This window comes from Sander lucioperca, chromosome 14 (genome assembly GCF_008315115.2).
Source record: "Sander lucioperca isolate FBNREF2018 chromosome 14, SLUC_FBN_1.2, whole genome shotgun sequence".
Classification (NCBI taxonomy): domain Eukaryota; kingdom Metazoa; phylum Chordata; class Actinopteri; order Perciformes; family Percidae; genus Sander; species Sander lucioperca.
In genome coordinates this window covers 25,252,057-25,279,351 of record NC_050186.1, presented here as the reverse complement: position 1 = coordinate 25,279,351, position 27,295 = coordinate 25,252,057, and the positions used below count along the sequence as shown (strand labels likewise).

Here is a 27,295-nt window from a genome sequence, read left to right as displayed (position 1 = left end):
ATAATAATAATAATAATAATAATAATTTATAATTTATATAGCGACTTTTCAGAGTCAGAGAGCGATGGCCGGAATCAGGAGATGTTTTTAAGATGAATAAAGGCGGATTTGGTGATAGATTTGACGCGAGTATGAAGTACACTGACCGGAGCTGGATCGGAGCGGGAGTGGCTAATGGTGAGAAATTGCTTCCTGTGTGATCAGGATCACTATGGCTGGTAGTGCCATACTCACTGCACTTTAGTCTGCGTTGTGTGTTGCGGTTACTGACTAGAGATAATTATGATTAATATTTAGATATTAATGTTCAGACAGTGATTACATTTAACTTTGAGTTACCAAAGAGGTACAGGCAGATATTTATCTCCTTTTATTTTCTGCATTTTTGTTTTGTTACTGACTGGAGATCAGTAATATATATATATATATATATATATTTTTTTTAAACTTATTTAACTGTCTGGTAAAGTTCAAAGACGGTGTTTAAAAAGTGCAATCCACATGTTTACATATGTTTATTACAGTATAGTAATAATCTAAATACTACTAAGTGTGGTAAAGCCACATATTTGTTTTTATATTTCTGCAATCTGCACTTTAGTTTGTGTGATTTGTTTCTGACTTTCATATAAATGTTTAAACCTGGCTTGGTCAGTGCTCAATATAGTACTGTGATTGAAGTAGTTAAATAAAAGATGTCATTCATATAAATTCATGCATCACCTTATTTCATCATCACATACAGGCCTGGCCTCCAGGAAAGAACAGTTTGTTTAATATATCTAATCTTGTGTTGTTCATACTATACAATGATTTATTGTTCGTCTTTGTTGAATAATACAGAAGACAAAGAGCTTAAAAAATAATCGCATATTAAATCGCAATCGCAATATTGGTGAAGAAAAAAAAAAAATCACAATTAGATCATTTTCCAAAATCGTTCAGCCCTAATTATTATTGTAAATAAATCCACATTGTTACATTTGCTACAGACAATATCCTAACCATGACAACATATTTACATTATGGCACCAAGATATGCCCTCTTGGTTAATAATAATACTATAATTATTATGACTATGACATATTAACCATATCGGGTCAATAAATACTTTTAACCAAAGTTCAAACAGATTATTTAGCTTTGGGGAATAATGAATGCTAAATACTAACATATGGAAGTGATAACATCAACAATATTATTTAGTACATGGTAGATTTGATCCACAAGGACTAGGCTTTACCTTAGCTGACCCTAATTTAAGTATTTGTATTTGGTTTTACATCATGCCGATGGGTGTGCACACATGGTTATAAAACTGTTTGTGTTGTTTGAGCTTTGAGGCTCCAACATCTTTCCTCATATGAAAGCCAATGTATGGTTACATTTAAATTGTTATTTTGCTTTAGGTGATAGGATGGATCATCATCAAGCAGGAGTCATCACAAGGAGTCATTGTAATCATCAAGTCAGCTGAATTAAATTACACAGCACCTACAGAGAGATGCAAGCAAGCATGCACTATAGTTTGTCTTTTCCACTGTAAGTTAAAGTCTAAACAATCCTGTATCACGAACAATACAACTAAACTTCCTATGGAATGAAACAACACGCTGGCTCTAAGCTCATCACCAGGCTCACAAAGTTGCCCAACCTGATTCAACCTTGTTTAGCACTAAGCCAACTATCATGCCAATGTAGCTTGAATTCAAAGTGTTATCCTTAACCACACATGACAATGCTAGCAGCTGTGTGTCAACAGTATTAGCCGTAGTTTCAACCCATGCAAGCCCAAAAGTTAGTGGAGCCAACAAAAACAGGGGCTTTTTTCAGTTTAGTAAAGTTTGGGTTATGTGGCAAATGTATTAAAAGCTTAACACTCACTTTAGTGCACACATTTTCTGTCTGTATCCAGTCAAGCTCAACTGTTACTTAACAACACTACCTGTTCGGGCATGCTCAGTAAACGCTAGAGTCCCTGCTGTACATTCCAGATCAGATGTGAGTGGACTGGCTTTACAGTTTTTGGCCTGTGTTGACACGCCCAGTCTCACCTCTGCCATGTCGGTGTTTTGAGGAAAACCAGAACCGGAAAAAGACATTTCCTAGGGGTAATAAATGATTTTACAGCCTCACCCCTGGCCTTTCTGCAGTTTCATTTACTCATTGGACTCACACACACACACACACACACACACACACACACACACACACACACACACACACACACACACACACACACACACACACACACACACACACACACACACACACACACACAGCAGGGCAAATTTTAAAATGTTGAAATTAACACTAAATATTAAATGACTAGCTATTCTGTATGGCATCTGAGACTTTGCACAGGTTGCCTAAAACACTAGAGTGACACTTCTGAATCTTACAGAGCACGTCAGTCGTGGTAGAGAAAATACTGCCGTGCCCATAAAGAATAAACTGCTAGGAGCACGGAAGCTTCATGCAAAGCAGTTCATCAGCTGAACACTGGCACTATTCAGCTGGCTTTGATAAGTCAAAACCACAAGTTAAATGTTCACACTGACACACTGAAGATCTATTTGAATCCACTAAAGCGTGTGTTGTTTTATCCTCAATAGCGCTCCAATAAAATGATCAGCTGCTGCTTTGCATCGCCTTAACACGATGATTTGCAAAGCATCCTGTTAATAAGCTCAGTTAACGTGTGACCTCATCGCAGAATTCTGCACAACGCGAAGCTGCAGCCCATCTGATTGGTCAACGTGGCAGAGTGAATGTTCGCACCATAGAGTTAAACCAGGATGATCTGCAAAATCTATCTGACTGCTCTGGATGCTTGACCTTCAGCAAATAACTGTTGTGAAGCTCTGCAGAGTGGAGTCACCATGTCCCTGTACCTCTATAATTAACCTGAGTAAAATGTTATAATAACTGAAATTGGACCCAGTAGGCCCAAACAAAATGATGTAATAGTGTCGCGTCTGAGGTTAGATTCATCATGAACTTCATGATTTCTAGTCCTGAAGCCATTTGTTTATTTATTTTGTATTTATTTATTTATTTGATTGGGACAGTGCATGTTAATGAACAAACATGGAATACATGCATGTAAACATGCCGGATTGTAGCCAAGGGCTAATTTCCATCCGTAGTCCCAACTAATAATTCAACTAATGTAATTAACAGCGAAAGTCATTTTTTAAAACAAATTTTAAAGACATTTGTTAGTTCCAGCTTCTCAAACGTGAGGAGTTGTTCCTTTTCGTTTTATATATCTTTGATAGTTTAATATGTTCGTCTTTGAAGTGTTGGTCGAGGAAAACAAGCAATATGAGCATATTATCTGGGGCTCTCAATACGTATCATTTACATTTTTACGATTCATCAATTCATTCAAAAAACAACCGAGATTATTTGATTTAAAAAAAAAAAAAATAAAAAAAAAAAAGTCATTAGTTTGGGCCCTTTTGATGGGTTCAGTTTGTGCAGCAGTCCAGCAGCCAGGCTGATGCTGCATCACATTAGCAGTCAAAGACTGCTCCGAGCTGCTGCTGGGCCACTAGAGAACCATCAATCACAGACCAGTCCCCACCCCCACAGCCTTTAAAACCAGTCACCAGGCCTCTGCTCGGATCCACAGACCTCACATTAATTCCACTCAGCAAGAAGAGACGTGCAATGGGCACATTCAAAGAACGGTAAAAGTACACATCAAGTCAGGTGTGTGGCTAGTCAGTAGCAGAGCAGTGTGCTTCTCAGCATGCTATATGGTTCAAAATGCTGACATTTATGTACTCTATGGCGTCATTGCCAGACAACATAGAGTATAGACTAATATACATAAAACAAAATAAGGTGTACTGTCCAGCATTCACTCGGTTTCTGCTAAAATCGTATTTTAGGATTTCCTCAGTCATGTGTTTGCGATGTCTGAAGCTGATGGTATGTTTCAGTCAGTATTTACTGTACTGTGGGTTCGGCTGGTTCCGTAGGGCTGCACCATATGGGGAAATCCTACTCATGCATGTCGGTGGGAGCAGCAGCAATGTGAGGGTTTGAAAGAAGTGTTTAAAACCTGCTTTGATGTGAAAGCAGGTGGCCTGAAGCTGAAGTCTAATCAGGCAATATTTGACTTCCAAATGCTTAATGGGTTTTAAAATGTCAAATACATTTAACTCTGAGAAATATACACACACACACATTTGTGAAGGCCTGGGAACTTATCCACGGCTGCTGCTAAAATCCCTCCAACAAGAGCGTGGTGAGCAAGGCAGGGAGGGAAATGCCTCAAATAAAGAGACCGTGGTAAGTGCTGCCACATGTTCTATTTATACACAGTATACACACACACACACACACACACACACACACACACACACACACACACAGTGCAGAGAAACTGCAATCTGTTCCCTGATCTAGCTTGGTTCAGACACATGGAGAATGTGTAGCGTTTACAGGCCTGTAATAATAATAATATTTTCCATTTTAAATACTTTATTGCCATGTAAACACAGTTGATAAGACTTTCCCTCAGTGCAGCTCTTTAAAAAGGCAAAAACACACAAAGTAAATATAAATTTCTTTTGGCACCAAGATGAAATATCTCTTCAAGTGAGCAACAAGCTGAGAATGTAGAATAATTCAGTTTCAGGCATTTCACAACCTGGCCATAGTTTGTGCCCTAAAAGCGTCCAAATTACTAATTTGGGCCTGAGCACGGACATCGGTTGGCGAAGGCCCCATTGAAATTGATTATTATTTTTGCAAACTAATCACATTTTTGAGGGGCTAAAGGTCAAACACCTGAAAATTTGGACATGCATCACAACCGGTGACATTTATTTATATTTTATGGGTCTTGTGCTTGGGTATAACAAAATGGATCGACGGGCGAAACCCTCCAAAATTTGTAGCCCTCGCAGTATGATTCACCTAGATGTATGAAGATTTGTAGGCCGATGTATCATATTCAAACTTACAAAAAGGCCTCTTAAAGCCATTCCCTAAACGCAACAGGAAGTCAGCCATTTTGAATTTATGGTGGATTCTTTGGACATTTTTGATCTGATCGTCTTCAAATCTGTTCAGTACCATCTAAAGACCTTGGCAAAGCTATATTGCAAAGCTTTTGAGTCCTGGTGGAATGAGAGCTAGAGAAGTTAGAGAGCTGTAAAGTTTGCTTTTAAAGCATTGAGGAGGAGTTAGGTTTGCCATTCCTATTGCTATTGTTACTTAAGACAGATGTAAACACTGAGTATAATGGATAATGATAGCATGGAGCTTTGGACTATAGCATGAGTCTTGTTTTTTTACACCATTAAAAGTATGCCAAATTAGCTATTAGCAGTTCTTTTTTGCAATGTGACCATGGGTGTACAGACAACTATCACTAGGTAACTTTGCAGAAAAGGCTAAATATCATTAGGATTAAACCATGTTAAGCCATCCACATAAATTATATTTATGGGGAAAATTGGTTGGTTGACTGCTTGGTTGTTGACAGTTTGAGGGTCTTGAACTGTCTAGTATAAGGATCGTAAACTATGAGCCAGTCTGCTGCTGCGTCCCTCAGACACTTTTCACTGCATTTGACCTCCAAATGATGCCTGGTCACCTGCCAACACAGTTATTTTCCCACTGCGCCTCTATCCTTATGTGTCCAGTGAATTCTCATGAAAGCTTGTGCCAAAACAAGCCAACACACGGCCCTCAGCCCATCAGCAAAGAGTTAGTGAGCTGGGAGCAGAGACAGCTTCCTGTCTGGCTCTGCCTCTCCCCCGCCTCACTCCTTGGTCACTTCCCGTCTTTGTCAGCCTCCACTGAGTCACAGACTTGCAGCCAGAGACAAAACAACTTGATAGGAAAGAGACACACACATTGATGCTTGTGCATGCAGACTCACTTCACACACAACAGCAGCGATGAAAAATGAAGCCAATGCGAGAGTGCCAAAAACTGCAGTTCATCGAGTGGCCACTTAAGACTCAATCCATATAGACCCCCCCAGTTTAAATGCCCAACTTTAGACCAGAATAAATAAAGCTGTGGTAGGCACTTTATTTTTGGCGTTGTTAGGCAAAAATTCTATAATAATCTTTCAGCATATTCTCAGTAGTCTGAGAGTAACCTAGACTTCTGCACCTCCTCTTGATGGGAGACTGGTCAATCCCAGGTCATTTCAGAGAGAGAGAGAGAGAGAGAGAGAGAGAGAGAGAGAGAGAGAGAGTTCCTATTGGCTGTTCTGCGCATGCATTGCCGTGCGACAGAGCGGGGAGAGGGAGAGCTGCAGGAAGATGTCTAACTCTACTTCAAAGTCTGTTTTTTTTGCTTTTTACCCACTGTAGCTTTGAACATGTACACAGCCCTAATTGGCGTGAACAAGGTAACAGAATATCACTCAGGCATTCTGTTGGTAAACCTACCATTCAACCATTATGAAGTATAGGAAACACATTTTTCTCTCTAGAAAGTCTAAGCCGTCCACAACAGCTTAGACTTTCAAACTTTCTTTTTTTTTTTACATTTGTGTAGCCTGTGTGTGTGTGTGTGTGTGTGTGTGTGTGTGTGTGTGTGTGTGTGTGTGTGTGTGTGTGTGTGTGTGTGTGTGTCCATGGCATGTAGGCATATTGACAATATAACAAATTTGTGATATAGTACAATGCTGTTTGGGCCCGTTTTCGGCTGTCTTTCAGCATAACCCGTGTTTTGCTATGTGGTTGTATTGCCTGTAATGACATCTGTCATCATAAGCGTTAGCCTGTTGTTACTGTAATGCTTTAAAAGGGCATAGGTTGTTTTGGGGCTGGCCATTTCATTTCAAAATCAGTATCATTGTGGTGTATCTACTTGAACTTAAGTAAGGGGTCCAAATATTTCTTACACCACTGCAAAATGGAATCACTTCAGTGGAAATTGCACAGCACTTACTGTAAGTGTTCAGTCCCATTGAAAAGCTGAAGCAGATGGGTAAGCTTTTAAAAAATATATATATATATATATATATATATATATATATTTATATTGCTGCTATTGTTAAAGTTGTGTTACTGCGTATTATTGACCCTAATAAATTATGGGAAACATTTCAGTAAGGACTGGGTTGGCAAACAGCAAACCTATCCTTTAATTACACATTCATGCATCAGAAGGACTGACTCACAGTGAAGTGCCACATGTAAAAACACAACTGTAGCATCAGTCACTTTTATTTTAAGAAAGAGCTGCTCTGAAGGACAAACTGCTAATTATAGGGCTGTTTTAAGATACACCTGTTTATACTCTTTTGTGAGGGATGTATGACTTTCCGCACTCAGCGTCCCTCAGTGCTGTGGCATTGAGAGAGGCGGCTAGCATTGTATTTCCATTACTTAAAACATAACCACATGTTAAGAACCAACTTCCTTAAAACACATGCATGTTGCTGAGTGCTTTGTGAGCTGCCTCTATTGTCCGGTCAGCTGGGAGGGGCCGTAACCATGGCAACCACATGAAATCTGTCCTCTAACAAGGCAACATCTTCCTGTTTTGAGGGATGACACAACTGTGTGTGCGGCCGAGTGTGCACGTGTTGTGCTACACTCCAGCAACTGTTACTGAATATACTGCTGACCATAATTAGCCTCTCCGACAGTCCCACGGAAATGACTTAGATGTCATGGAAACGGTCGTTAGTGTGGGAATCTGCAGAAACCAATTAAAAGTCCACACGTTTGTTCATCTCATACCAAGAAAACATCCATTTAGTTGTTGCAGACTGCAGAGCATTCTGAGGCCTGCCTTTAATACAAAGAAAGCATGGAATCCAAAAAAGCATCCCCACAATCTTGCTATTACAGGTAAGTAGTAGCGAAGTCTGCTAACTGTGGCGAAAGCGCCCAGAGGTTCACCGCTCTGCCCGTTTTACAAAGTTGACTCCGAGTCAACTTTTGCAGAGCTGTAGTGGAACTGCAGTTGAAAAAAGCTCCCAGGGAAAACCCAGCGGAGTGTCTCTTAGTACCACCAAACGCTGAACAATCTTTAGTCGACCAAAATGTTACAATTAACTTTTATGAACTGAAAACACACTGAAGACACCCTTTCACTCTCTCCTCCACATGAGCATGCTCTCTCTCCAGGGGTCTATCTGGATTCAGTGGGGCACTTGAAAACCTTCTTCTAAAAAAACTCAATATCTTTGTGCTGCGACAAGAGTCTTCATCACTAGGAAGCTAATAATGGACTAAAACAAGAAAGAAAGAAAAAAAACAAAGCAAATTCTCTCTCCCATGCCAAATACCTGTGTACTTCAGCACAATCTTCACTTACAATCATTTTGGAAGATTGTGCTGAAATGTACATGTCCTTATTTATCTGTTATTTTTATTTTTATTATATGTATGTATGTATGTATGTATGTATGTATATATATATATATATTTTTTTTTTTACATGTTCAAAATAAACTATTACTATACATATAGTCTATATTCTGTATAAGTTTAATGAAAACATGTTTACATCAATGATGCTGAAAGTTATTTAAAGTTGATGGACAATTTCCCTGATGTAGAATTTTTAATGTTAAGTTGCCAGCCATATCATCTGACCAGAGAATGACCAGTGTTTTTGCTGCTGCTGTTTACATTCCTCCTTATATGCACTACAGGAATGCACTACTGCTTTTGATTTGTTTTTCTCGTGAAGCATAAAGAGACTACAACTGCATTTCCTTGTGCAACCCTGTATTGCACAATGAGAATAAATGAACCTTGAACCATATACAGTTTAGCAGTTTAAAATATAAATAATTACATAATTATTAAATAAACAGTTTGATGCAGAAATAATTGAAAACCTACTATTCATTTTGCTTGTAAATGACTCCTCGTGTCCCATTAATTAAAGAAAAACACATTATTTGATTCATTAAAATTGCGTCCCTCTAAAGTTCTTTTTGTGCTCCCAAATTTTTCAACTTAGGGCACCTTGGGAAAAAAGTTACCGTCAAGCCCTGAGTTAAGATCTTCTTTTAAAAGAGGGGAGAAGGGGGGTCGTGTTTCTGTAATGTTACCAAGCATCTGCTCTGCTTTTTTCTACCCCCAACAGGTTTGCCAGAGGACTGCACAGTTCAGACGCCAGCCTTCACTGACGCTGTGAGACTTTACAGACAAACCAAGGGACACTACGGAACCTGGGATATGATGTGCGGGGCACCCCCACAGGTCAGGATCTCAGATCACAATACTGCTCTGTCCCCGCTCAGAGGCTGGAGCATCTCTAGATCTGAAAAAAAAAACAGGTCCAGAAGGCCTTTCCCATTTTAAGTTAAACATACTGTAAACTCGGCTATCACGAAAAACCTAGCACACTGGCACAGTATCTTCACATTGCTGGTTGTTTAATACCAACTTCCAGTTGAAGTTGACACTTGGAGATGTTTGACATGGAGTTGTGATGTCAAAGAATGATTGATTTAAGATATATTAAAGGACAATTCTGGCGGAAAATGAACCTAGGGGTTAATAACACGTGTACCGAGTCGACCGTTCTCTGGGATATGTTTTCATGCTAATCGAATGTGACTCTAGCTTGAAACAAGATAGCGCAAACCGCTGATTAGCTTATAAAGCTAGTCGTCAGGGCAGAGGGTAAAGTAAAAAGAAATAGCTATTTCTACCACTAACAAGGCTCAAAATAGCACCACAATTCCACGGTAGCATAATGAGGGTCCCTACATGTAAACCGACGAACGCCGTGTTTGAGCTATGTTACTGGTCACTGGTTGCACGGCGTTCGTCTGGTCATGACTGTTTTCCCAAGATGTCGCCTGCTTGTATGCGTGAACGCGACTGTCTTTATAAAAACTATAAACTATCTTTTTAATAAACTGTCTGTACACTTCCAAAGTTCTCAATGCTTCGGTTAACATGTAGGGACCCTCATTATGCTACCGTGGAAGTGTGGTGCTATTTTGAGCCTTGTTAGTGGTAGAAATAGCAATTTCTTTTTACTTTACCCTCTGCCCCGACGACTAGCTTTATAAGCTAATCAGCAGTTTGCGCTATCTTGTTTCAAGCTAGAGTCACATTCGATTAGCATGAAAACATATCCCAGAGAATGGTCGACTCGGTACAGATGTGTTATTAACATACTTGCAATATCTGAAGGAGTAAAGGTGACACATTTTACACACAAAAAGCGACTAGTCTGCAGGTATGTATTAACCTTGTTCATTTTGCGCTGGAATTGTCCTTTAACAGATAATGCAGAAGACAAGGGATGCATGTCGTTATGGTCAGAAAATGTGTAGCTTGGCCTTATTTTGTGGTTGTGCCACTAGGTGGAGCTTTTTTTTTTTTTGATTATCTTTTTGGGCTTTTCTGCATTTAATTGATAGGACAGCTAGGTGAGAAAGGGGAGAGAGAGGGGAAGACATGCAGGAAATCGTCACAGGTCGGTCTCGAACCCTCTGTGTCGAGGCATAAGCCTCGAAGTATATGTGCGCGTGCTCTACCCACTGAGCCAACCCGGCCACCACTAGGTGGAGCTTTTTACTTTTTAATGAGATTGAGTTAGGGGCCGACCACACCAATCATGCGGCTTAGCTATCTGGGGCTCATGCTTACGCTAAACTAGCATCTTGAACAAGCAGCTGCTCAGTGAACGCAGGCTAAGAGCTGAGTGTAAGACAGCAGAACTCTACACGTTTCCAACTAAGTCGACACAAAAGTGATACATTGTATTAGCGACACTACCCTGATCTGAACATGAATGCAATTTAGCAGTGGCAATAAGTGGACAGATAAAGTCAGAGCGACCCGATCTGTAGCAGACGAGCAAGTGAACTTCACTCGAATCAGGGTAAAGCAAATCCACAACAAAAGCCATTCTTTCACTTCTGAAATAACATACAATGTTCTGCACGTAACCTAGCTAGGCCTACTGTAGGTTTGGTGTATAAATGTAGTATGTTAAAATGCAATTAGGTCGAGCAGACAGTCCGAAACATCGCAAGCTCGTCTCAGCTCGCAGACCATGGACTCGAGTCCTCGATGACTCACGAGCCCTCGACGACCCACGAGTTCTCGATGACTCATGAGCCCCCGACGACCCGCGAGCTCTCGCGTGAGTCAGTCAGTCGCACGAATCAGCCGGCTACGTTGTCATGAGTGGGTGGATCTATAGCAGACGAGCAAGTGAACTTCATTTGAGTCAGAGTAAAGCAAATCCACAACAAAAGCCATTCTTTCACTTCTGAAATAACATACAATGTCCTGCACGTAGCCTAGCTAGGCCTACTGTAGGTTTGGTGTATAAATGTAGTATATTATGGGGCGGCCTCTAGCTCACCAAGTAAGAGCGTTCGCCCCATGTTGGCTGAGTCCTGCTGCGGCCCGGGTTCGAATCAAAAAATAATCTTTAAAAAAAAAAACAATTTAGTATATTAAAATGCAATTAGGTCGAGCAGACAGTCCGAAACATTGCAAGCTTGTCTCGGCTCGCCTATAGATCAATACTGACTCAAGTGACTCGCACAACCCGGATCAGTTTAGTGAGTGACTCAGAATAACCCGAATCCTTAAAAGGAATCGAGTTTGCCAGGCCTAGAAGATACAGCCTGTGATACAACTTTTCACAGAGGATATTGTGCCTCAAATAGCACGTTTGCTACAGGTGACCGTTAAAAAGAGATTTTCTGTCAGTCCCAGTGAGTACTTGTCCAAAGATCAAGTCAGGGCCATAGTTCAACCTATTGAGTGGCAACAATGATTGCTTTGGTAGAAAGACGCATGGCTGCTTTTCAGAGAAAGGTTTTTTCGCAATGAATATAGCTCAGGAAAACACTACATCAACTTCATGAACTCACACCCTTTCTTCACACTAAAGTACAAGAGTGCACCTACACAAGACCTTCAAAGAGACTGTCAGAAACACGACGCACCCCTCAACATACCAGCATTCACAAGGACACACACGGACGGACACACACACACACACACACACACACACACACACACACACGGGGTCTCCCCTCTGAATGAGTCTCTTTCAGTCTCCTGCTAGTGCTTCATAGTCCCTCTGTGTGTTTATGGCAGTCACTTTTTCTTCATTCATTTCCATGTTTCCTGTCTGAATCCACATTTTTCTCTAGTTCCCTGAACATTAAAGTCCCACGGAATGTAGTACATTTCTGGATTTCTTCACCATTTGTTTAACTGGAGCAGATGACAATGCTATGAGAGATTTTAGGAGTTTATAATACAAAGAGTAATTTAGGCGATATAGTAAGACATTTTTACATTTTCCAGCCTCTCTCACTTTCAGACATTCCTGTGGATTTTTAATCTATTTTGCGAATACAGAAAGGAAACAAAATAAGCTGCAGATGTCCATCAGAACTGTACGCAGTTACGAGTTCTATGAATCCAGCAGGGAAACCCATAGAACGAGGGCTCAGCTGGTTTAAATGTAATTGGTAGTAAAGGAAGCTGTCACGATAAGCACGAGTGAAAATGTGAATGTGACTGTGTGAATGGGAAAATGTGAATGTGAGTCAATGTGACTACTTGTGTGTACAAAAGAATGGGGTTGTGAGTAACCATGTTTAAATTCCTAAAGCCAGTTTATAATATTTCCCTGAGCCAAGAGGAAATGCCCCAAAACAAAAACCAGCCAGACCAAACCAGACCATAACATTCATACTCAAACATGAATATAATTCAAATGACACTACTCAGAGCATTTTCAGAGCCTTTTCACCACAAGAAGTAATCCATAATAATGCCAATGGAAATACAGCACATAGGTTGAGGTTAAAAGTTGCAACATAAGAGCAGAAATTAACAGCCAGTTAATAACAAAGCAAATAGGCCTTTTCCCTGGTAGACATTTTGACATGTTGGAAAATCACAGGTGTAAATAATTAATGGCTGAATTACAATTTGCTGCGTTGGTTTCAGGGCCCTGGTGTCGTAGCTGAGGCACCTAAACATACCTAAGCCATCGTTAATGTTATTAATAACCCCTGTGCTTTTCCTATGATGACAAGTAAATATGTCTGCTGTGAAAAGGCCAATTAGCCGCACAGTTAAGTGATATACAACCCATACCATAAAACTTAACAGAGCCAAGGATACCTACAGTAGACTGGCAATAATGCAGTATGATAGCACAAGTAGCTAACACTTACCTTAGAAATGTGAAGCACACAGTCCCCACAGTGTCAGGCAGACGACAGGAGGGCAGGGAAACATTGTTAGAGGCCAACAGGTGATACAACGGTGAAGGAGGCTTAAACACAATGATTTCTTCCACAAAACAGTCCTGGAGCATCATTGTGAGACTGTTCGCATGCTAGCTTGACTATGAAATGTTACATTAGCAACGCTAGAGGTCTCATAAGGTGTTTACAGCTGAATTACAGCAGAGCTTTTCAAACAGCGTTGAAATGGCTACACGTAGTGTGCGGGGGCGGGGCATCAACGGTTTAAATAGACCGCCTTTTTACGACAGGTGTGTGGGTAGGCGAGCTGTGCTGCCTGCGCATGCGCATGTCGGATCGTGCAGTCAGCACAGATCGCGTACTGATCGCGTACCGGCAATTGGTGCATTAAATATAAGTAATTGCAGCGCATGGTATGTCACGTGTGACTGTAGCAGATAGTAACCAGAGTGATAGAGAAAGACATCTCTATCTCTATGGCTCTGATAGTAACTAAAGGTTTGACTCAAATTGTTGGACTACTGTAGCTAGCAGGTGTTTTGCATCATTTCAACAATACATGTCCAGTAAGGCAAGGCAAGGCAGCTTTATTTGTATAGCACATTTCAGCAACAGGGCAATTCAAAGTGCTTTACATGAAGACAGAATAAAAAATTTCAAACAGTTAAAATACAAGAATAAAAGTTACAGTGCAGTATAAGAAATGAAACATTAAAGAGCAATTAAAACAGTTATTTAAATATATAAAAGCAGATAAAATATGAATTTCTCTTTATATGCATATATAGATTGTTATACAGTGTCAACAATGCAACTTCAGTCTTTGTTTGTACTTAGTGTTCCATTTTTACCAATATGACAAACATCTCAAGCAGTCCGGTCCATATTTTTCCAACCATCTCACCCACAATGGGCCCAGATGCTTCGCACGGCTTTGAGCTTTCATTACTCATAATAACAGAAGCTAGTATACTTTTTCCTTACAATGTGATCGTCACCACAAGGCTCGGTTCTTTTTTTCGGCAAACCTTGTAAAAACCCGATACAGCCCTGCAGACAAAAACCTTTCAGTAGTCAAGAACTTGTTCTTAAACTATCTTATTTCCTTCTGCAGTCTGTCTCTAAATAGACAGGGACCCCCTTGGAGTATGTTAGTCTATTTGTATTTAGGCCTTCTGCCTAATTTTAGTTAGTTTTCTTCTTCTAACTCTTGATCAGCCCGACGTCTGACTCTTCTGTTATTCCCTTGCCATGCTGTGTCAGAGAATTATTCAGATATATGCCCGTTTCTGCAAGAGAATGTCACTTGTAATCATACCAATATGACAAACATCTCAAGCAGTCAGGTCCATATTTTTCCAACCATCTCACCCACAATGGGCCCAGATGCTTCGCACGGCTTTGAGCTTTCATTACTCATAATAACAGAAGCTAGTATACTTTTTTCTTACAATGTGATCGTCACCACAAGGCTCGGTTCTTTTTTTCGGCAAACCTTGTAAAAACCCGGTACAGCCCTGCAGACAAAAACCTTTCAGTAGTCAATAACTTTTTCTTAAACTATCTTATTTCCTTCTGCAGTCTGTCTCTAAATAGACAGGGACCCCCTTGGAGTATGTTAGTCTATTTGTATTTAGGCCTTCTGCCTAATTTTAGTTAGTTTTCTTCTTCTAACTCTTGATCAGCCCGACGTCTGACTCTTCTGTTATTCCCTTGCCATGCTGTGTCAGAGAATTAAGCAGATATATGCCCGTTTCTGTAAGAGAATGTCACTTGTAATATAACAAATGAACAGTTATTTAAAGAAAGGCAACATCAAATAGATAGGTCTTCAGCCTTGATTTAAAAGAACTGAGAGTTGCGGCAGACCTGCAGTTTTCTGGGAGTTTGTTCCAGATATGTGGAGCATAGAAACTAAACGCTGCTTCCCCCTGTTTAGTTCTGACTCTAGGGACAACAAGCAGACCTGTCCCAGACGACCTGAGAGGTCTGGGTGGGTCATACTGTACTAGCAGATCAGAAATGTATTTAGGCCCTAAACCGTTTAGTGATTTATAAACCAACAAAAGTATTTTGAAATCAATTCTTTGAGGCACTGGAAGCCAGTGTAGAGACTTCAGTACTGGCGTGATGTGATCCACTTTCTTGGTCTTAGTGAGGACTCGAGCAGCAGCGTTCTGAATCAGCTGCAGCTGTCTGATTGATTTTTTAGGGAGACCTGTGAAGACTCCGTTACAGTAGTCTAGTCTACTGAAGATAAAAGCATGGATAAGTTTTTCCAAGTCCTGCTGAGACATAAGTCCTTTAACCCTTGATATATTTTTAAGGTGGTAATAGGCTGACTTTGTAATTGTCTTAATGTGGCTGTTAAAATCCAGGTCTGAGTCCATGACTACACCAAGATTTCTGGCTTTGTCTGTTGTTTTTAACATTATCGTTTGAAGCTGAGTGCTGACTTTTAATCGTTCCTCTTTTGCTCCAAAAACAACCACCTCAGTTTTTTCTTCATTTAATTTAAGAAAGTTCTGGCACATCCAGTCGTTAATTTTCTCAATGCACTTAGTCAGTTGTTGTATTGGACTATATTCTCCTGGCGATAAGGTTATATAAAGTTGTGTGTCATCCGCATAACTATGGTAGCTTATTTTGTTGTTTTCCATAATTTGAGCCAGTAGAAGCATGTAGATGTTAAACAGGAGAGGCCCCAGAACTGAGCCTTGGGGAACTCCGCACGTCATATTTGTATGCTCAGATGTATAATTCCCTATAGACACAAAGTAATCCCTATTCTTTAAATAAGACTCAAACCACTTTAGTACTGAGCCAGAAATGCCAACCCAGTTTTCCAATCGGTCTAGTAATATGTCATGGTCGACCGTATCAAATGCAGCACTGAGATCAAGTAGTACCAAGACTGAAATTTTGCCACTATCTGTGTTTAAGTGGATGTCATTAAAGACTTTAACAAGAGCTGTCTCAGTGCTGTGGTGTGGTCGAAAACCCGACTGGAAGGCATCAAAACTGTTGTTTAGTGACAAGAAAAGGGTCAGTTGTTGAGAAACCGTTTTTTCAATGATTAGAAACCGTTTTTTCAATGATTAGTAGAGTAGAGTAATGAAGCATTTTCGGCCTGTTGTTTTCAGCATGTTTTCAGTTCAGACAACATAATTTTTTTACGTTTTTTTAATTTATCTAGAAAACAAAATAGACACAAAATGTAGCAATAGGCTAACCAGTGCAGACATAAATCATGCAAATATTGATAACAATTAAGGTTATATATATATATATATATATATATTTATATATATATATTTTTTTAAAGAAAATATATAGGCTATGTTAGAAGAAAAAACGTTCCTTTTTATAGGCTAATAATATTCAAGAATGAATCATAAATGGGCTTGAGGGTTGAGATTTGGGGTATCCAGATGTTAAAACTGGCACAAAATACATTTTAAGTATGATATATCACAGCCACCAATGCAAAAAATAAAGAAAGCAAAAACACTATTTAACTTAGTAGCCTGCATTCCAGACAAACCATCTTTTTGACAAACAAAATACGATATACCTGTTATTTGTCATGTCTTTCTGATCCTCAGCTACTCCTCTGCTTTTGTCGCAGCCATTCATTACCCAGCAACATGTTTCACCAAATATTTAGTCTAGCTTAGTTAAACCTCATGGAGGTGCTGAGCTTGCTTACGTGTGTGTGTGTGTGTGTGTGTGTGTGTGTGTGTGTGTGTGTGTGTGTGTGTGTGTGTGTGTGTGTGTGTGACTAAAGCCAGCTTTCCTGCCTCTCTGTGTCCAGCTGTGTATCAATCGACCCACTGTGTCCATGTAACCACAAAGGAAAGAGAGGCTGCTTGTTTTTGAGGTTCATTTTTGTTTTGCTTTGGGTGGAGGATATTGGTTGTTTTTTGACTACACCTCTAGTGTAAAAATACCCAGTTGGCACATTGCTATAGTAACTATAAGTGTAACTGGTGCAAAGGCAAGGCTAACCTTGCAGCTCACAGTATGAATTTAAAACACCGTTAGGCCGAAATTATGCTGCGTTCCAGGCAACCCGTAACTCGTGTTTTCACAACCTTCTTCCCATGAAAGTGCCCTGGAACGACAGTCAAACCCGTAACTTACTACTTGTGAACTCGTACCAGATCGTTGTACTCCCAGTTACAGTTTTTGACGTCACACACACATAAACAACAATGGCGACCCCTGTTGATGCTGTACAGACGCCGGTGATTAACAGTGAGAAATAGAAATTAATATACATAAATAGGCAACGTAAAGTAATTCCGCACATTGTAATTAAAAACAATACACATATGATTGTGTACTACTACAGGTTATGTTTATTAAATGAAGCCCAAAATATGTTGCAGACTAGAAATCGCTAGTATCAGCTAGCGCTAGCTAACGTCAGTGGTAGGTGGCCGCTAGCTAACGCTGACGCTAGCTAGAAGGGTTTGTCGGGACTTTGCCTGGAACGCCACCAAAGTCGTGAGTCGTGACTTGAAGTCGTAACTTACGGGCTAAAAATTGTGTCTGGAACGCAGCATTAATCCAATATGATACAGTCCGATTTATTATAACCTTATGGAAGGAAAACTGGGCAGGCTTTCTTTCGTTTTTCATATTGATGTGTAATATATTTAATACAAAATTACAAATTAAAAGTGTGTAAATACATTTCTAAAATCACAATAAAAGCAGTGGTAAAGTGTTTTTTGTGTGTTTTTTGCTTGTCTATGGGGGGGTTACTTTGCTGTATTCTACTGTGCTTGTTTCTTATTTTTAAAAAAGAAAAGCTATAAATAAAATATTTAAAAAATAAGGGTGTGTAACTACATAAGTACTGTATGTTGTGTGTGTGTACAGATTCTGGCTAATCTGGTGATGGAGACCCTTCAGCCAGAGCTGCGAAGCGTGATTGGTCCTCGTCTGAAGGGGAAGCTGCAGCAGAGGCAGAGGGATTGGATGTTGGTGAGTTCCTATCATACTGTACAGTTCACTGCAGTTATGCCATACAATCACTGGAGAGACTCAAAACAAGTCCAAACCAAATGATGTCTTTGCACGACTCTCTCCTCCAGATCTCTGATGCCGTGTACAGGCAGGTGTTGTCTCAGACCACCGGTCAGTATGATGCACTGGTCGAAGGCTGTGAGGCCCAGAGAGCTCCACTGGACGCCAGACTGCGAACCGACATGGACCAGATCATCACGTCTAAAGAACATGTCAGCAGCAAGATACGAGGTGACCAAAGATTTACATGAAAGTCTTTTCTTTATAAATCCTGAAGAGTTGTCATGGTCTGTTAAATGTGACACATAAACAGAGGAGGTTTTCATGTTGCTTCCATTCATTTTTAGGCTGTAAACATGAGGCAGTCCAGTCCATGATGCATTTTGTTCTATATGTTGAATACCAAACCACAGTCGTACGTAACCTTTTGCATTGTCCAGCAGTTTGTGATCAGAAAATTGCTCCCACCATTAGGTAGAGATGTTAGTAGAGACTTCTTATCACAGGAAGCACACATTATAACATAAGCCTATGGGTGAAATGTGTCGTTTCTTTTTACATGTAACCATTATGTCAAAAGCAATTCAGTGACTTAAATGTCTTTCATTGTGAAGCACTTCCTAACTACACATTGATATATAGTTATTGGAATGCACTTTTCAATCACATTTAGCCCCAGACACCTAGGGTTCCCATGTAAATATCCAAAACCATGCCTCCTGGGACGTTGTGCACAGCAAAAACCAACTGAAAACAACTATAAATCAGAGAGGTAAAGGCACTCCAATTTAACACTTCGTTTTGTTAAACAAAATAAGATCCAGGGAGTGAATTTGGAGCAAGAATTGCTGACAGACAGAAATAAATTTTCCATGTTTCATTTTTAATGGCATATTTTAATCCACTCTCAACTGAACACCACCTCAAGTTTCCCTACTTACACATGTCTAACTTGCTATGAAAAATGACTTGGTTGACTTGGTGCTCGCTGTGCCATGGAACATGATCTCCCAGACCGAAGTACGCTTCATTGTTCACCTTCTGTTTGCCTGAGTGACTGTGCTTTCTTTGGAGGGGATTTTTGTAGCAGCAAAGCGATTACTTTGGTCACTGAATAATGCCACAATGCTCAAGTTTCTGACGACTTTGTTTGGACATTTGGCACGACCAGGGCCTTTCCTCTGTAACTAAACCTCCCTCCCTGTCTGATATTTTCCAGCTCTTGTTGTACTCTGCACTTGCGCCTCTGAACTATAGCTTTGTATTTAAGTCTGTTGTTCTCCTCTGTCACTCGCTCATTCTGTTTGATTAGTTGGCTTCTACAGCACCAGAGCATCCACCCTTTGAGCGGTGAGCCTGGCAGCTATTCAAATGTTAACTTGGCACAGACCACTCACATTCTTCATTTGTACCATTTTCCATCGAGCCAAAGTGACAGAACTGCATTCCATCACCTGCACTATATGGGCCGTTTCTGACTTTATCCCGCAGATAATGCTCAAAACTACAAGTCAGCTGTAAAAAAAAAAAAATCCTGATGCAGGTTCACTAACATGAGGGCAGTGCAGAGGTTTAAGAGTCGTGATCCTAGACGTGAATTTTATTTTGTTGGTCTCTTTAAGCACATTTCCTTACTAACAATTGGGTGTATCTGAGAGTTGGATGAAAGCTGCAGGGCTTCCATTGAAACGTGTGTTTACTTAAATGTCATACATACCAACCATTTCAACCTGACAACAAACAACACACTGTATATTGAGATTACTAATTTGCAGAGTTCCTCATACTTTTATTTTTCTTCATGCTTGATGGACTCTTCATCATCATCATCTGTTGTGTGTTTACAAGCTGCAGCAACCAATAATGAATATGTTCGTTGCGTCCCTGCTGGCGTGCAGCTCTGGTGTTGCCCAAGGCGGAGCAACTCCTGCAGACCAGCGTCCAGCCCTACATCAGCTCCATCCTGGAGGCCCTGATGGAGCCCACCAGCCGAGGCTTCTCTGAGGTCCGGGACATTTTCTTCAAGGAGATGGTGGACATCAGCAAGAACTCGCTCAACGGAGCGGGCAAAGACAAACTGGGAGACGTGAGTCATGTTCCCCCATGTTCCCCCTTTCTGTCTGCATGTGTTGAGCAGCCAACAGGAACTCTCTCTCTCTCTCTGAAATGACCTGTGATTGGCCAAAGTGTCTGGTCACAGGCTAGATTTTCCAAAGCCTATAAACAGAGCCAAGCGTAGGTGCAGAAGTCTAAGTTTCTCTCAGAACATTTGAATTACAATATGCTGAAAGATTATTATGGATTTTCTTTGCCTAACAACGCCAAAATATTCTGCCTACCCTAGCTTTAAAGCTGCTAGTTCGTAGAGCTGCAGCATTAGTTGGTGGTAATTCTCTGTGGGTTCGTCACTATGACCCCCATTCACATTACACATAGTAATATGATACATCGTTACAATAAAAGAAACGTTGATGAATGCAGCTTTAACAGACACTCTTACTTGCACCATCGGCAGTAACAGGAACAGGCTTTATACATTGTAGGAACAGATACAAAGCGGCGTTACCCAGCTCTAATTGTGTTCAACGTACTTCATATGAGACTTCAATTTATATTTGTAAAAGAAAAAAGTGGCAGGAGCACTTCTGGTATCCTTTTAACCACCAGTGCTCATGGAACTAAAACTAAAAAGTAATTCAAAAAAATTAACACTTTATTGTTATCACTTTTTGTAACTAACCTTGAGTGCCTGGACATGGGTTTTTTTATGACTTTTTAGTCCTAGTTCTTCCTCTTTTCCTTGGACTTAAATTTAGTCAGAGAATATGGTTAACGTGTTAATGTGAAGAGTCTTGCCGGACATTTGGTTATAATAAAATGATGAGCGTTTCCTCAGCTGCCCTCTGTGACCTGAACAATCAGCTCAACCTCTTTCTCTGTTTTGGTCTTAATTCTCCTTGTATGATGCTTGTACCACCTTGATCACCGTTACCCTCCTCTCTCTCTCTCTCTCTCTCTCTCTCTCTCTCTCTCTCTGGGTCTCCCTCCCCCCCAGCACATGGAGAGGCTGTCCATGCTCGCCTTCCACCCGGTGAAGATGCAGAGCTGCTATGAGAAGGTGGAGCAGCTCAATCTGGAGGGGCTGCAGCAGAGGTTCGACGTGGCCAGCCCCTCGGTGTTCATCAGCAGGGCTCAGATCCTCATGAGGGAGGTAAGGTGCTACAGCAGCAGTTTTCTCTGGCATAATACAAAGAATTTAGCGTGTAGCAAAGCAGTGTGAGGAGGAGGCCTGAAAACACTCCCTAGTTCCTTGTGAGACAACGCGCAACCTGTCCTGCCTGTGGTGAAGTCTCTACTTCCACCTGCTGGACAAAAAGAGAGTACAACAATTTGTAAAGATGGAACAGTGAGAGCACCAGCATCAATCAGTTTCCTGTGCTACTATAGAACTTCTAACTCTTGTTTTTCTGACAGCAAATGGACAATGCAGTCTACACATTCATGCAGCTGCTGCAGCAGTCTTTAGAGACCCAGGGAGAAGATGACATGTGCAAGACCATGCAGCGATGCCAGGACAGGGTTCTCAAGGTAAACAGAGAAGTGGTTTAGTACACAAACAGTAAGTAAAGACAGTAACCTCGTCAATAGTTTTCACTATTTTAGCTGCAGCATGTTACCGAATAAAGAATAATACTATAAAAACTGACTTTTAGGGTCAGTTCACCCAAATCCCCTCCAAGAAAATATTTCTCAGTTTCAGTTGAGTTGAGTTTTTTTTTTTGTCAGACAGTATCTGGATACACTGTATATTTAATTAATCTCCAGAGGGACTCTGGGGTTTCAGCAGAAGCAGTAGGAAACGTTGGAAGATGTAAAAAAAAATTAGTAGAAAAGACATTATGAGTCATTGAGCTTTCCGTGTGTTTCTGGTCTTTCCCTGTCAGAAATATGATTATGACAGCAGCACAGTGCGCAAGAAGTTCTTCAGAGAGAGTCTCCTGCAGATCATCATCCCATACATGCTGCAGCAGCTCTCGCCATCCTGCTCACCTGTGAGTAGCACCCAACACAGCCTCAAATCACCTTCTCAGCGCTGACTGCTTTAAAATCTATCTATCTTTCCATCCATCTATGCATCTTTCCATCTATCTATCTGTCATTACAGTATACAATATGTCATTACAGTATTGTGACTCTCTCCACCTATTTAAGGCTGACTTAACTAAGGCTACTCTCAATTTAAGACCCAACTTTGGCTGCTGAGTTCCAGAAACTATAGCCATAAGTAAAAGTTCCCATACGTTTGGGAAGAAAATTATAAATGTATATGTCACTGGCTTGCTATATACAGTAGTTCCATACAGCTTGTCCTACGCCAAACCGGTACCAGAAATTCACAAGAGAAAGTAAAGCTACTAAAAAGAGCTGAACAAGAAACATAAGCCAAGAGAAAATCTGGAGCAAAAACAAATAAAAATGTGAACAGCTGATTTCAAGACCGCACCTTTGTTTACACCAATCTAGTTTCTAATTTACAGTACGAGGACTTTTTGAGTTATTATTAGTAACCTACTCTGTGTTTTCAGCCCTAAATTGAGATAATACTCTCCGATTTCCTCAGCAGGTTGAAAAACTGCAATCAGTCCAATTGCACAAAAAAACCTTGAAACACTCTGCTTTTGCCTTCTTTCATTTTTAACCCACAAAAAAGTGTTGAGTTTGCAATAACAAAAATTAACAATGCAACAGCGAAGGAATGAATCTTAGGCAGGGGAAAAAAACACTCATTGTCCAGACAAAGATGGCGTTTTGTGAGGTTTATTTCACCATTTTTGGCAATCAAACAATTTAAGAAATGAACAATGGCTGGTGGCTCAGGCTGCAAAGTACCTTTAAAACCCGTGTGTTGTCTTTCTGTGGTCCATCAAGTTGTTGTCCGTCCGGATTCCAGCTTTTTTAAAACGTTTTTGTCACTTATTTTGACGCTTTTTTAAAGTGCTCATATTATGCTCATTTTCAGGTTCATAATTGTATTTAGAAGTTGTACCAGAATAGGTTTATGTGGTTTAATTTTCAGAAAACACCATCTATTTGTAGTACTGCACATTGCTGCAGCTCCTCTTTTCACCGTGTGTTGAGCTCTCTGTTTTAGCTACAGAGTGAGACATCTCACTTCTGTTCCATCTTTGTTGGGAGTCGCACATGCGCAGTAAGTACTACTAGCTTGTCAGTTGCAGAGTATGAGGGCGTGCCACGCTAGCAGCTAGACGAGCATTATAACGTGTGTTACAAAGTGACGCACGTTCGTCTCTGAAGTAAAGGCTGGACTACAATAGAGCAGTTTGGAGCAGTTTGTGAACAGTGTTTTCTGTTGGAGATGCTAAGTTCCTTTGGGGTGAACTTTGGGCTTTTTCACTTTGTAAACCTATAACATGCACAAAAAAGATATATAACACAATAAAGGAAAGGGAAAAAGCCAAAAAGCATAATATGAGCACTTTAATTATGGTCAATAAACCTAATTTTGATAACATTATACCCAATTTTTGAGTTAAAGAAACCCTGAAATTGTGAATTATTTTGACTAATAGTTCAGATCAGATGATGTTGAGTGGATCAAAGACTGGTATGTCAAAGTTTAGTCAGGATACTGTTTTGAAACCATTTAAACTTTTTTTTTTTTTTTTTTTTTTTTAAATGCTATAAAATTGAATAAAACTTCAATGAAAGTAAAAATTCCACCCCTCCCGCCCCAGGAGCTGCCTCGCTTCGAAGAGCTCATCTTCGAGGACTTCTCCCGTTTCCTGCTGGTGGAAAACATGTTCGAGGAGGTGGTGCTGCAGTCTGTCTCCAAGGACATAATGATGGGTGAGGGCCAAAAAACACAAGATTTTGAAATGATTTGACTAAACAGCAGTGGTGTGGTGGAATTTCCAGCTTACGGACTCATACTATGCAAGTTGAGACAGTGGTAGCCCAGGTCTCATTCAGGTCAGTGTCCAACATAAGCTCATAACCTTTCCAGGCAGAGGAGTACTTACAACAGGGGTCACCAACACGGTGCCCGCGGGCACCAGGTAGCCCCCAAGGACCACATGAGTAGCCCTCAGACCTGTTCTAAAAATGAAAATTGAATATTGATATTATCTGTTTCCCACCTTGTTAAGTCATTGTTGATAATTATTGATAATGAGAAATCATTAACGTGATCAGTGTCTTCACATAGATGACATTAATCATTAATAATCATATATAACTGAAGGCAAACTGAGCAAATTTGTTATTCCAGAAGAGTATCAAACTGGTAGCCCTTCGTATGACTCAGTACCCATGAAGTAGCTCTCAGTTTCAAAAAGGTTGGTGACCCCTGACTTACAACTTTGTGCCTCCATAGATTTAAGGGAATCTAGGCAGCTGCATGATAAAGGAATGTTCTGTTTCAGGACTGTCTCCTTTTGGAGGTCGGTGGGCATGCCACACGTTTGCATACTTCCCAGAGAGAGAGAGATAGGCTGAACTAGGCTTCAGCATCTGTGTTTTAGGCGCCTGCAATATCTTTGTTTACATTGAAGGTTCAGCTAAACGTACGTAACGCCTCCAGCATGAGTTTAAATACACCTTCAGGAAGACAGGAACTCCAGAAGTTGGGCTGGCACCTACACTGTACTTTGTAATCCTAAACTCTCCTCAATTGGAAATTCATGAAATGCTCCTGTGTAATTCATCAAAGTCTCCCGAAGTTTCTTCACGTATGTGAAATGAGATGTGCCGCTCCTGACTTTTTCCCCATAACAAGTGATCGTTATTTATTGTTTTCTTTCTTTGTCCAGCTGTGAAGGATGCAGCTCTCCAAAGGAGACACAATCTGTACAGGGACAGCATGATTCTGACCAACAGCGACCCCAACCTGCACCTGCTCGGAGAAAACCCTCAGGTGGATTGGGCTACTAGATTTGGCGGCGACGAGCCGGAGGGCTCTGTCGGCGGGGGCAGAGTTGAAGGAGGGGGTTCTGGGAGCAGACGCAGGCAGGTGGTGTCCATGATCCAGCTGGACGGGGTGCCTCTGCCCTTCGAGTCCTGCCTGGAGGTCCCAGGCGTGGAGCTTATCCCTGAGGAGGATGCCGAGATGCTTGAGGGCAATGAGGAGGACCGAGGCCCGCCTGGGGAACCCAAGTCTCCTGACAGCGTGCATGGAATCAGAGACCTGATCAATCCAGTGGTGGAGATGGTGCTTCCAGTGTCGCAGGAGAGCCCGAGCGACGTGAGTACCAGGACGGAGCCCACCACAGGCACCGTCACCATGCAGGATGGGCTGCAGGAGCATGTGACACACGTCACCACAGTGGTGGAGGACTTCCCCAGGAAATCTCTGCGAGACAAGACGTCCCCGCAGGCAATTCTGCAGCAGCTGGTAGGAAGCAGGAAGCAGGAAGCCGATAAGGAGCATCAGGAGGAAGCAGCCATCAAGAACGCCATTGAGGAAATAGAGATAGCGGTACAGGAAGACGAGAGGGAACGGATTACTGAGGTCTCCGCAGCAGATTTAGATGGTGAGTCGTCGCTGCGGCCACCACTGGCTTCAGACTTTAGCTCACGTAACGACAGCGGCTTCCAGTCACAGACCAACGAGGGGCTGGATGAAGATGAGCCGCAGCCAATCCCAAACGGTCTGAACGGAGAGGACAAAGTTATCGACCCGGTAGAAGTGGAAGTGGTTTTAGCATAGGAAGACAATCCTCTGGACAGAACTCTGAAAATGGAAAAAGCCTTGGAGAGAAACCAGCAGAGTGCATCACATGTAACGGGAGAGAAGTGGGAAGAATAAGGCACGTATTTAAAGGTTTCATTCAAAGTGTATTGTCGTTGATAATGCAGACTCCAAAACCAACTCTCCCATCCGCCCCAAGGCTTTTTTTCTTTGGTGATCGGTTCCTTTCTATCCAGCTTAGTGACTCTCAATGCAAAATGTATTCGTATTTTGTGTATGACACTGCTTTAAACACATCTGCTCCTTTATGCTATGTTAACAGGCTGATGGTCCATCACAAGGATCGGGGATTTTAAAGTGATAATCCACTTTTTAAACCTTACAAAATAAGGGAGGAACTCTAAATAACAACTAAGTTATTCGTTTTTTTTTTTTTTTTTTTACAGTTTTTCCCTTTGTATAGCTTTAATGAGACACAGCCTCTACCTGGGCAGCAGGGGGTGCTACAAGCAACATTTAGATGGTGTAAGGGGATTTGTATGTGTATTTTAACTACTAATTTCTGAAATACCGGTATCTATTTTTATAAAATGTATTTTTTTTTTTTAATGCAGTTTGTTTACTTTGAAGTTTTTCCTGTATTCGCAAATGGCCTTTATGTTTCAACACTAGATATTTAGGACAATCTGTCAGGAATGATTTGCACTTCCACTGTTATTTAAGAGGTTTTATTTTTTTGACAACAAAACTTGCCACTTTGCTCGTGGGTGTAGATGACCAACATACAGTAAATAATGGCTCTTTGTGATTACGCGAGAGATTCTTAATGTCAACTTCTGTTTCCCAAATATCACTGATAAATGTTTTACAACTCCGTGGTAACTACAGTGAGTCAAACGTGGCAATTTTCTATTCTAACTTATCTTATACCTATCTTTTCTAACTTAATTCAAATTTTGGGTGAAACATTTTTTATATTTCATGTCATTTGGATGAAGTGGCTTTCACAAGAGTTTAATGTGTATTTGTGTAAAAAAATAAATAATAGTATAGAATAATATCACTGAGGTGCACGGTAAATATGGACATTTTTGGTAGCGCTTTACAGAATTTCCTGATAAGTTTCCTGGAAATAACTGTTGAATTTGGTACTATGCATAAGGAAATTAGATACAAAGATTTTACATATATGTTGAATATAGCTGACAAACTTTACATAACAGCAAATAAACAGAGAAAGCAAAAGTAACAGGAAGGCTGTTGGAGGGAAAGTGTTGTATATACAGAGTAGATAGAGGTACTAGAAGTGGAACATTTTAGGTAAATAAAAGGACAAACAATTTTACATCTT

General features: G+C 40.7%; 1 protein-coding gene across 2 annotated transcripts in view; it reads left to right on the top strand.

Annotated features, from left to right (window-relative positions):
* niban2a (niban apoptosis regulator 2a) overlaps nt 1-27,281 on the top strand; it is a 42,388-nt gene extending 15,107 nt beyond the window's left edge. For both annotated transcript variants that reach the window (XM_035991651.1, XM_031277552.2), the window contains 9 exons: nt 9,086-9,201; nt 18,090-18,194; nt 18,305-18,467; nt 20,135-20,322; nt 21,292-21,447; nt 21,711-21,824; nt 22,181-22,288; nt 23,993-24,104; nt 25,067-27,281. In XM_035991651.1, the coding sequence (XP_035847544.1) occupies nt 9,086-9,201; nt 18,090-18,194; nt 18,305-18,467; nt 20,135-20,322; nt 21,292-21,447; nt 21,711-21,824; nt 22,181-22,288; nt 23,993-24,104; nt 25,067-25,962 (1,958 nt within the window). In that variant the 3' untranslated portion in view covers nt 25,963-27,281. The remainder of the gene's footprint in view (nt 1-9,085; nt 9,202-18,089; nt 18,195-18,304; nt 18,468-20,134; nt 20,323-21,291; nt 21,448-21,710; nt 21,825-22,180; nt 22,289-23,992; nt 24,105-25,066) is intronic.
* Nucleotides 27,282-27,295: the final 14 nt, after the last annotated feature.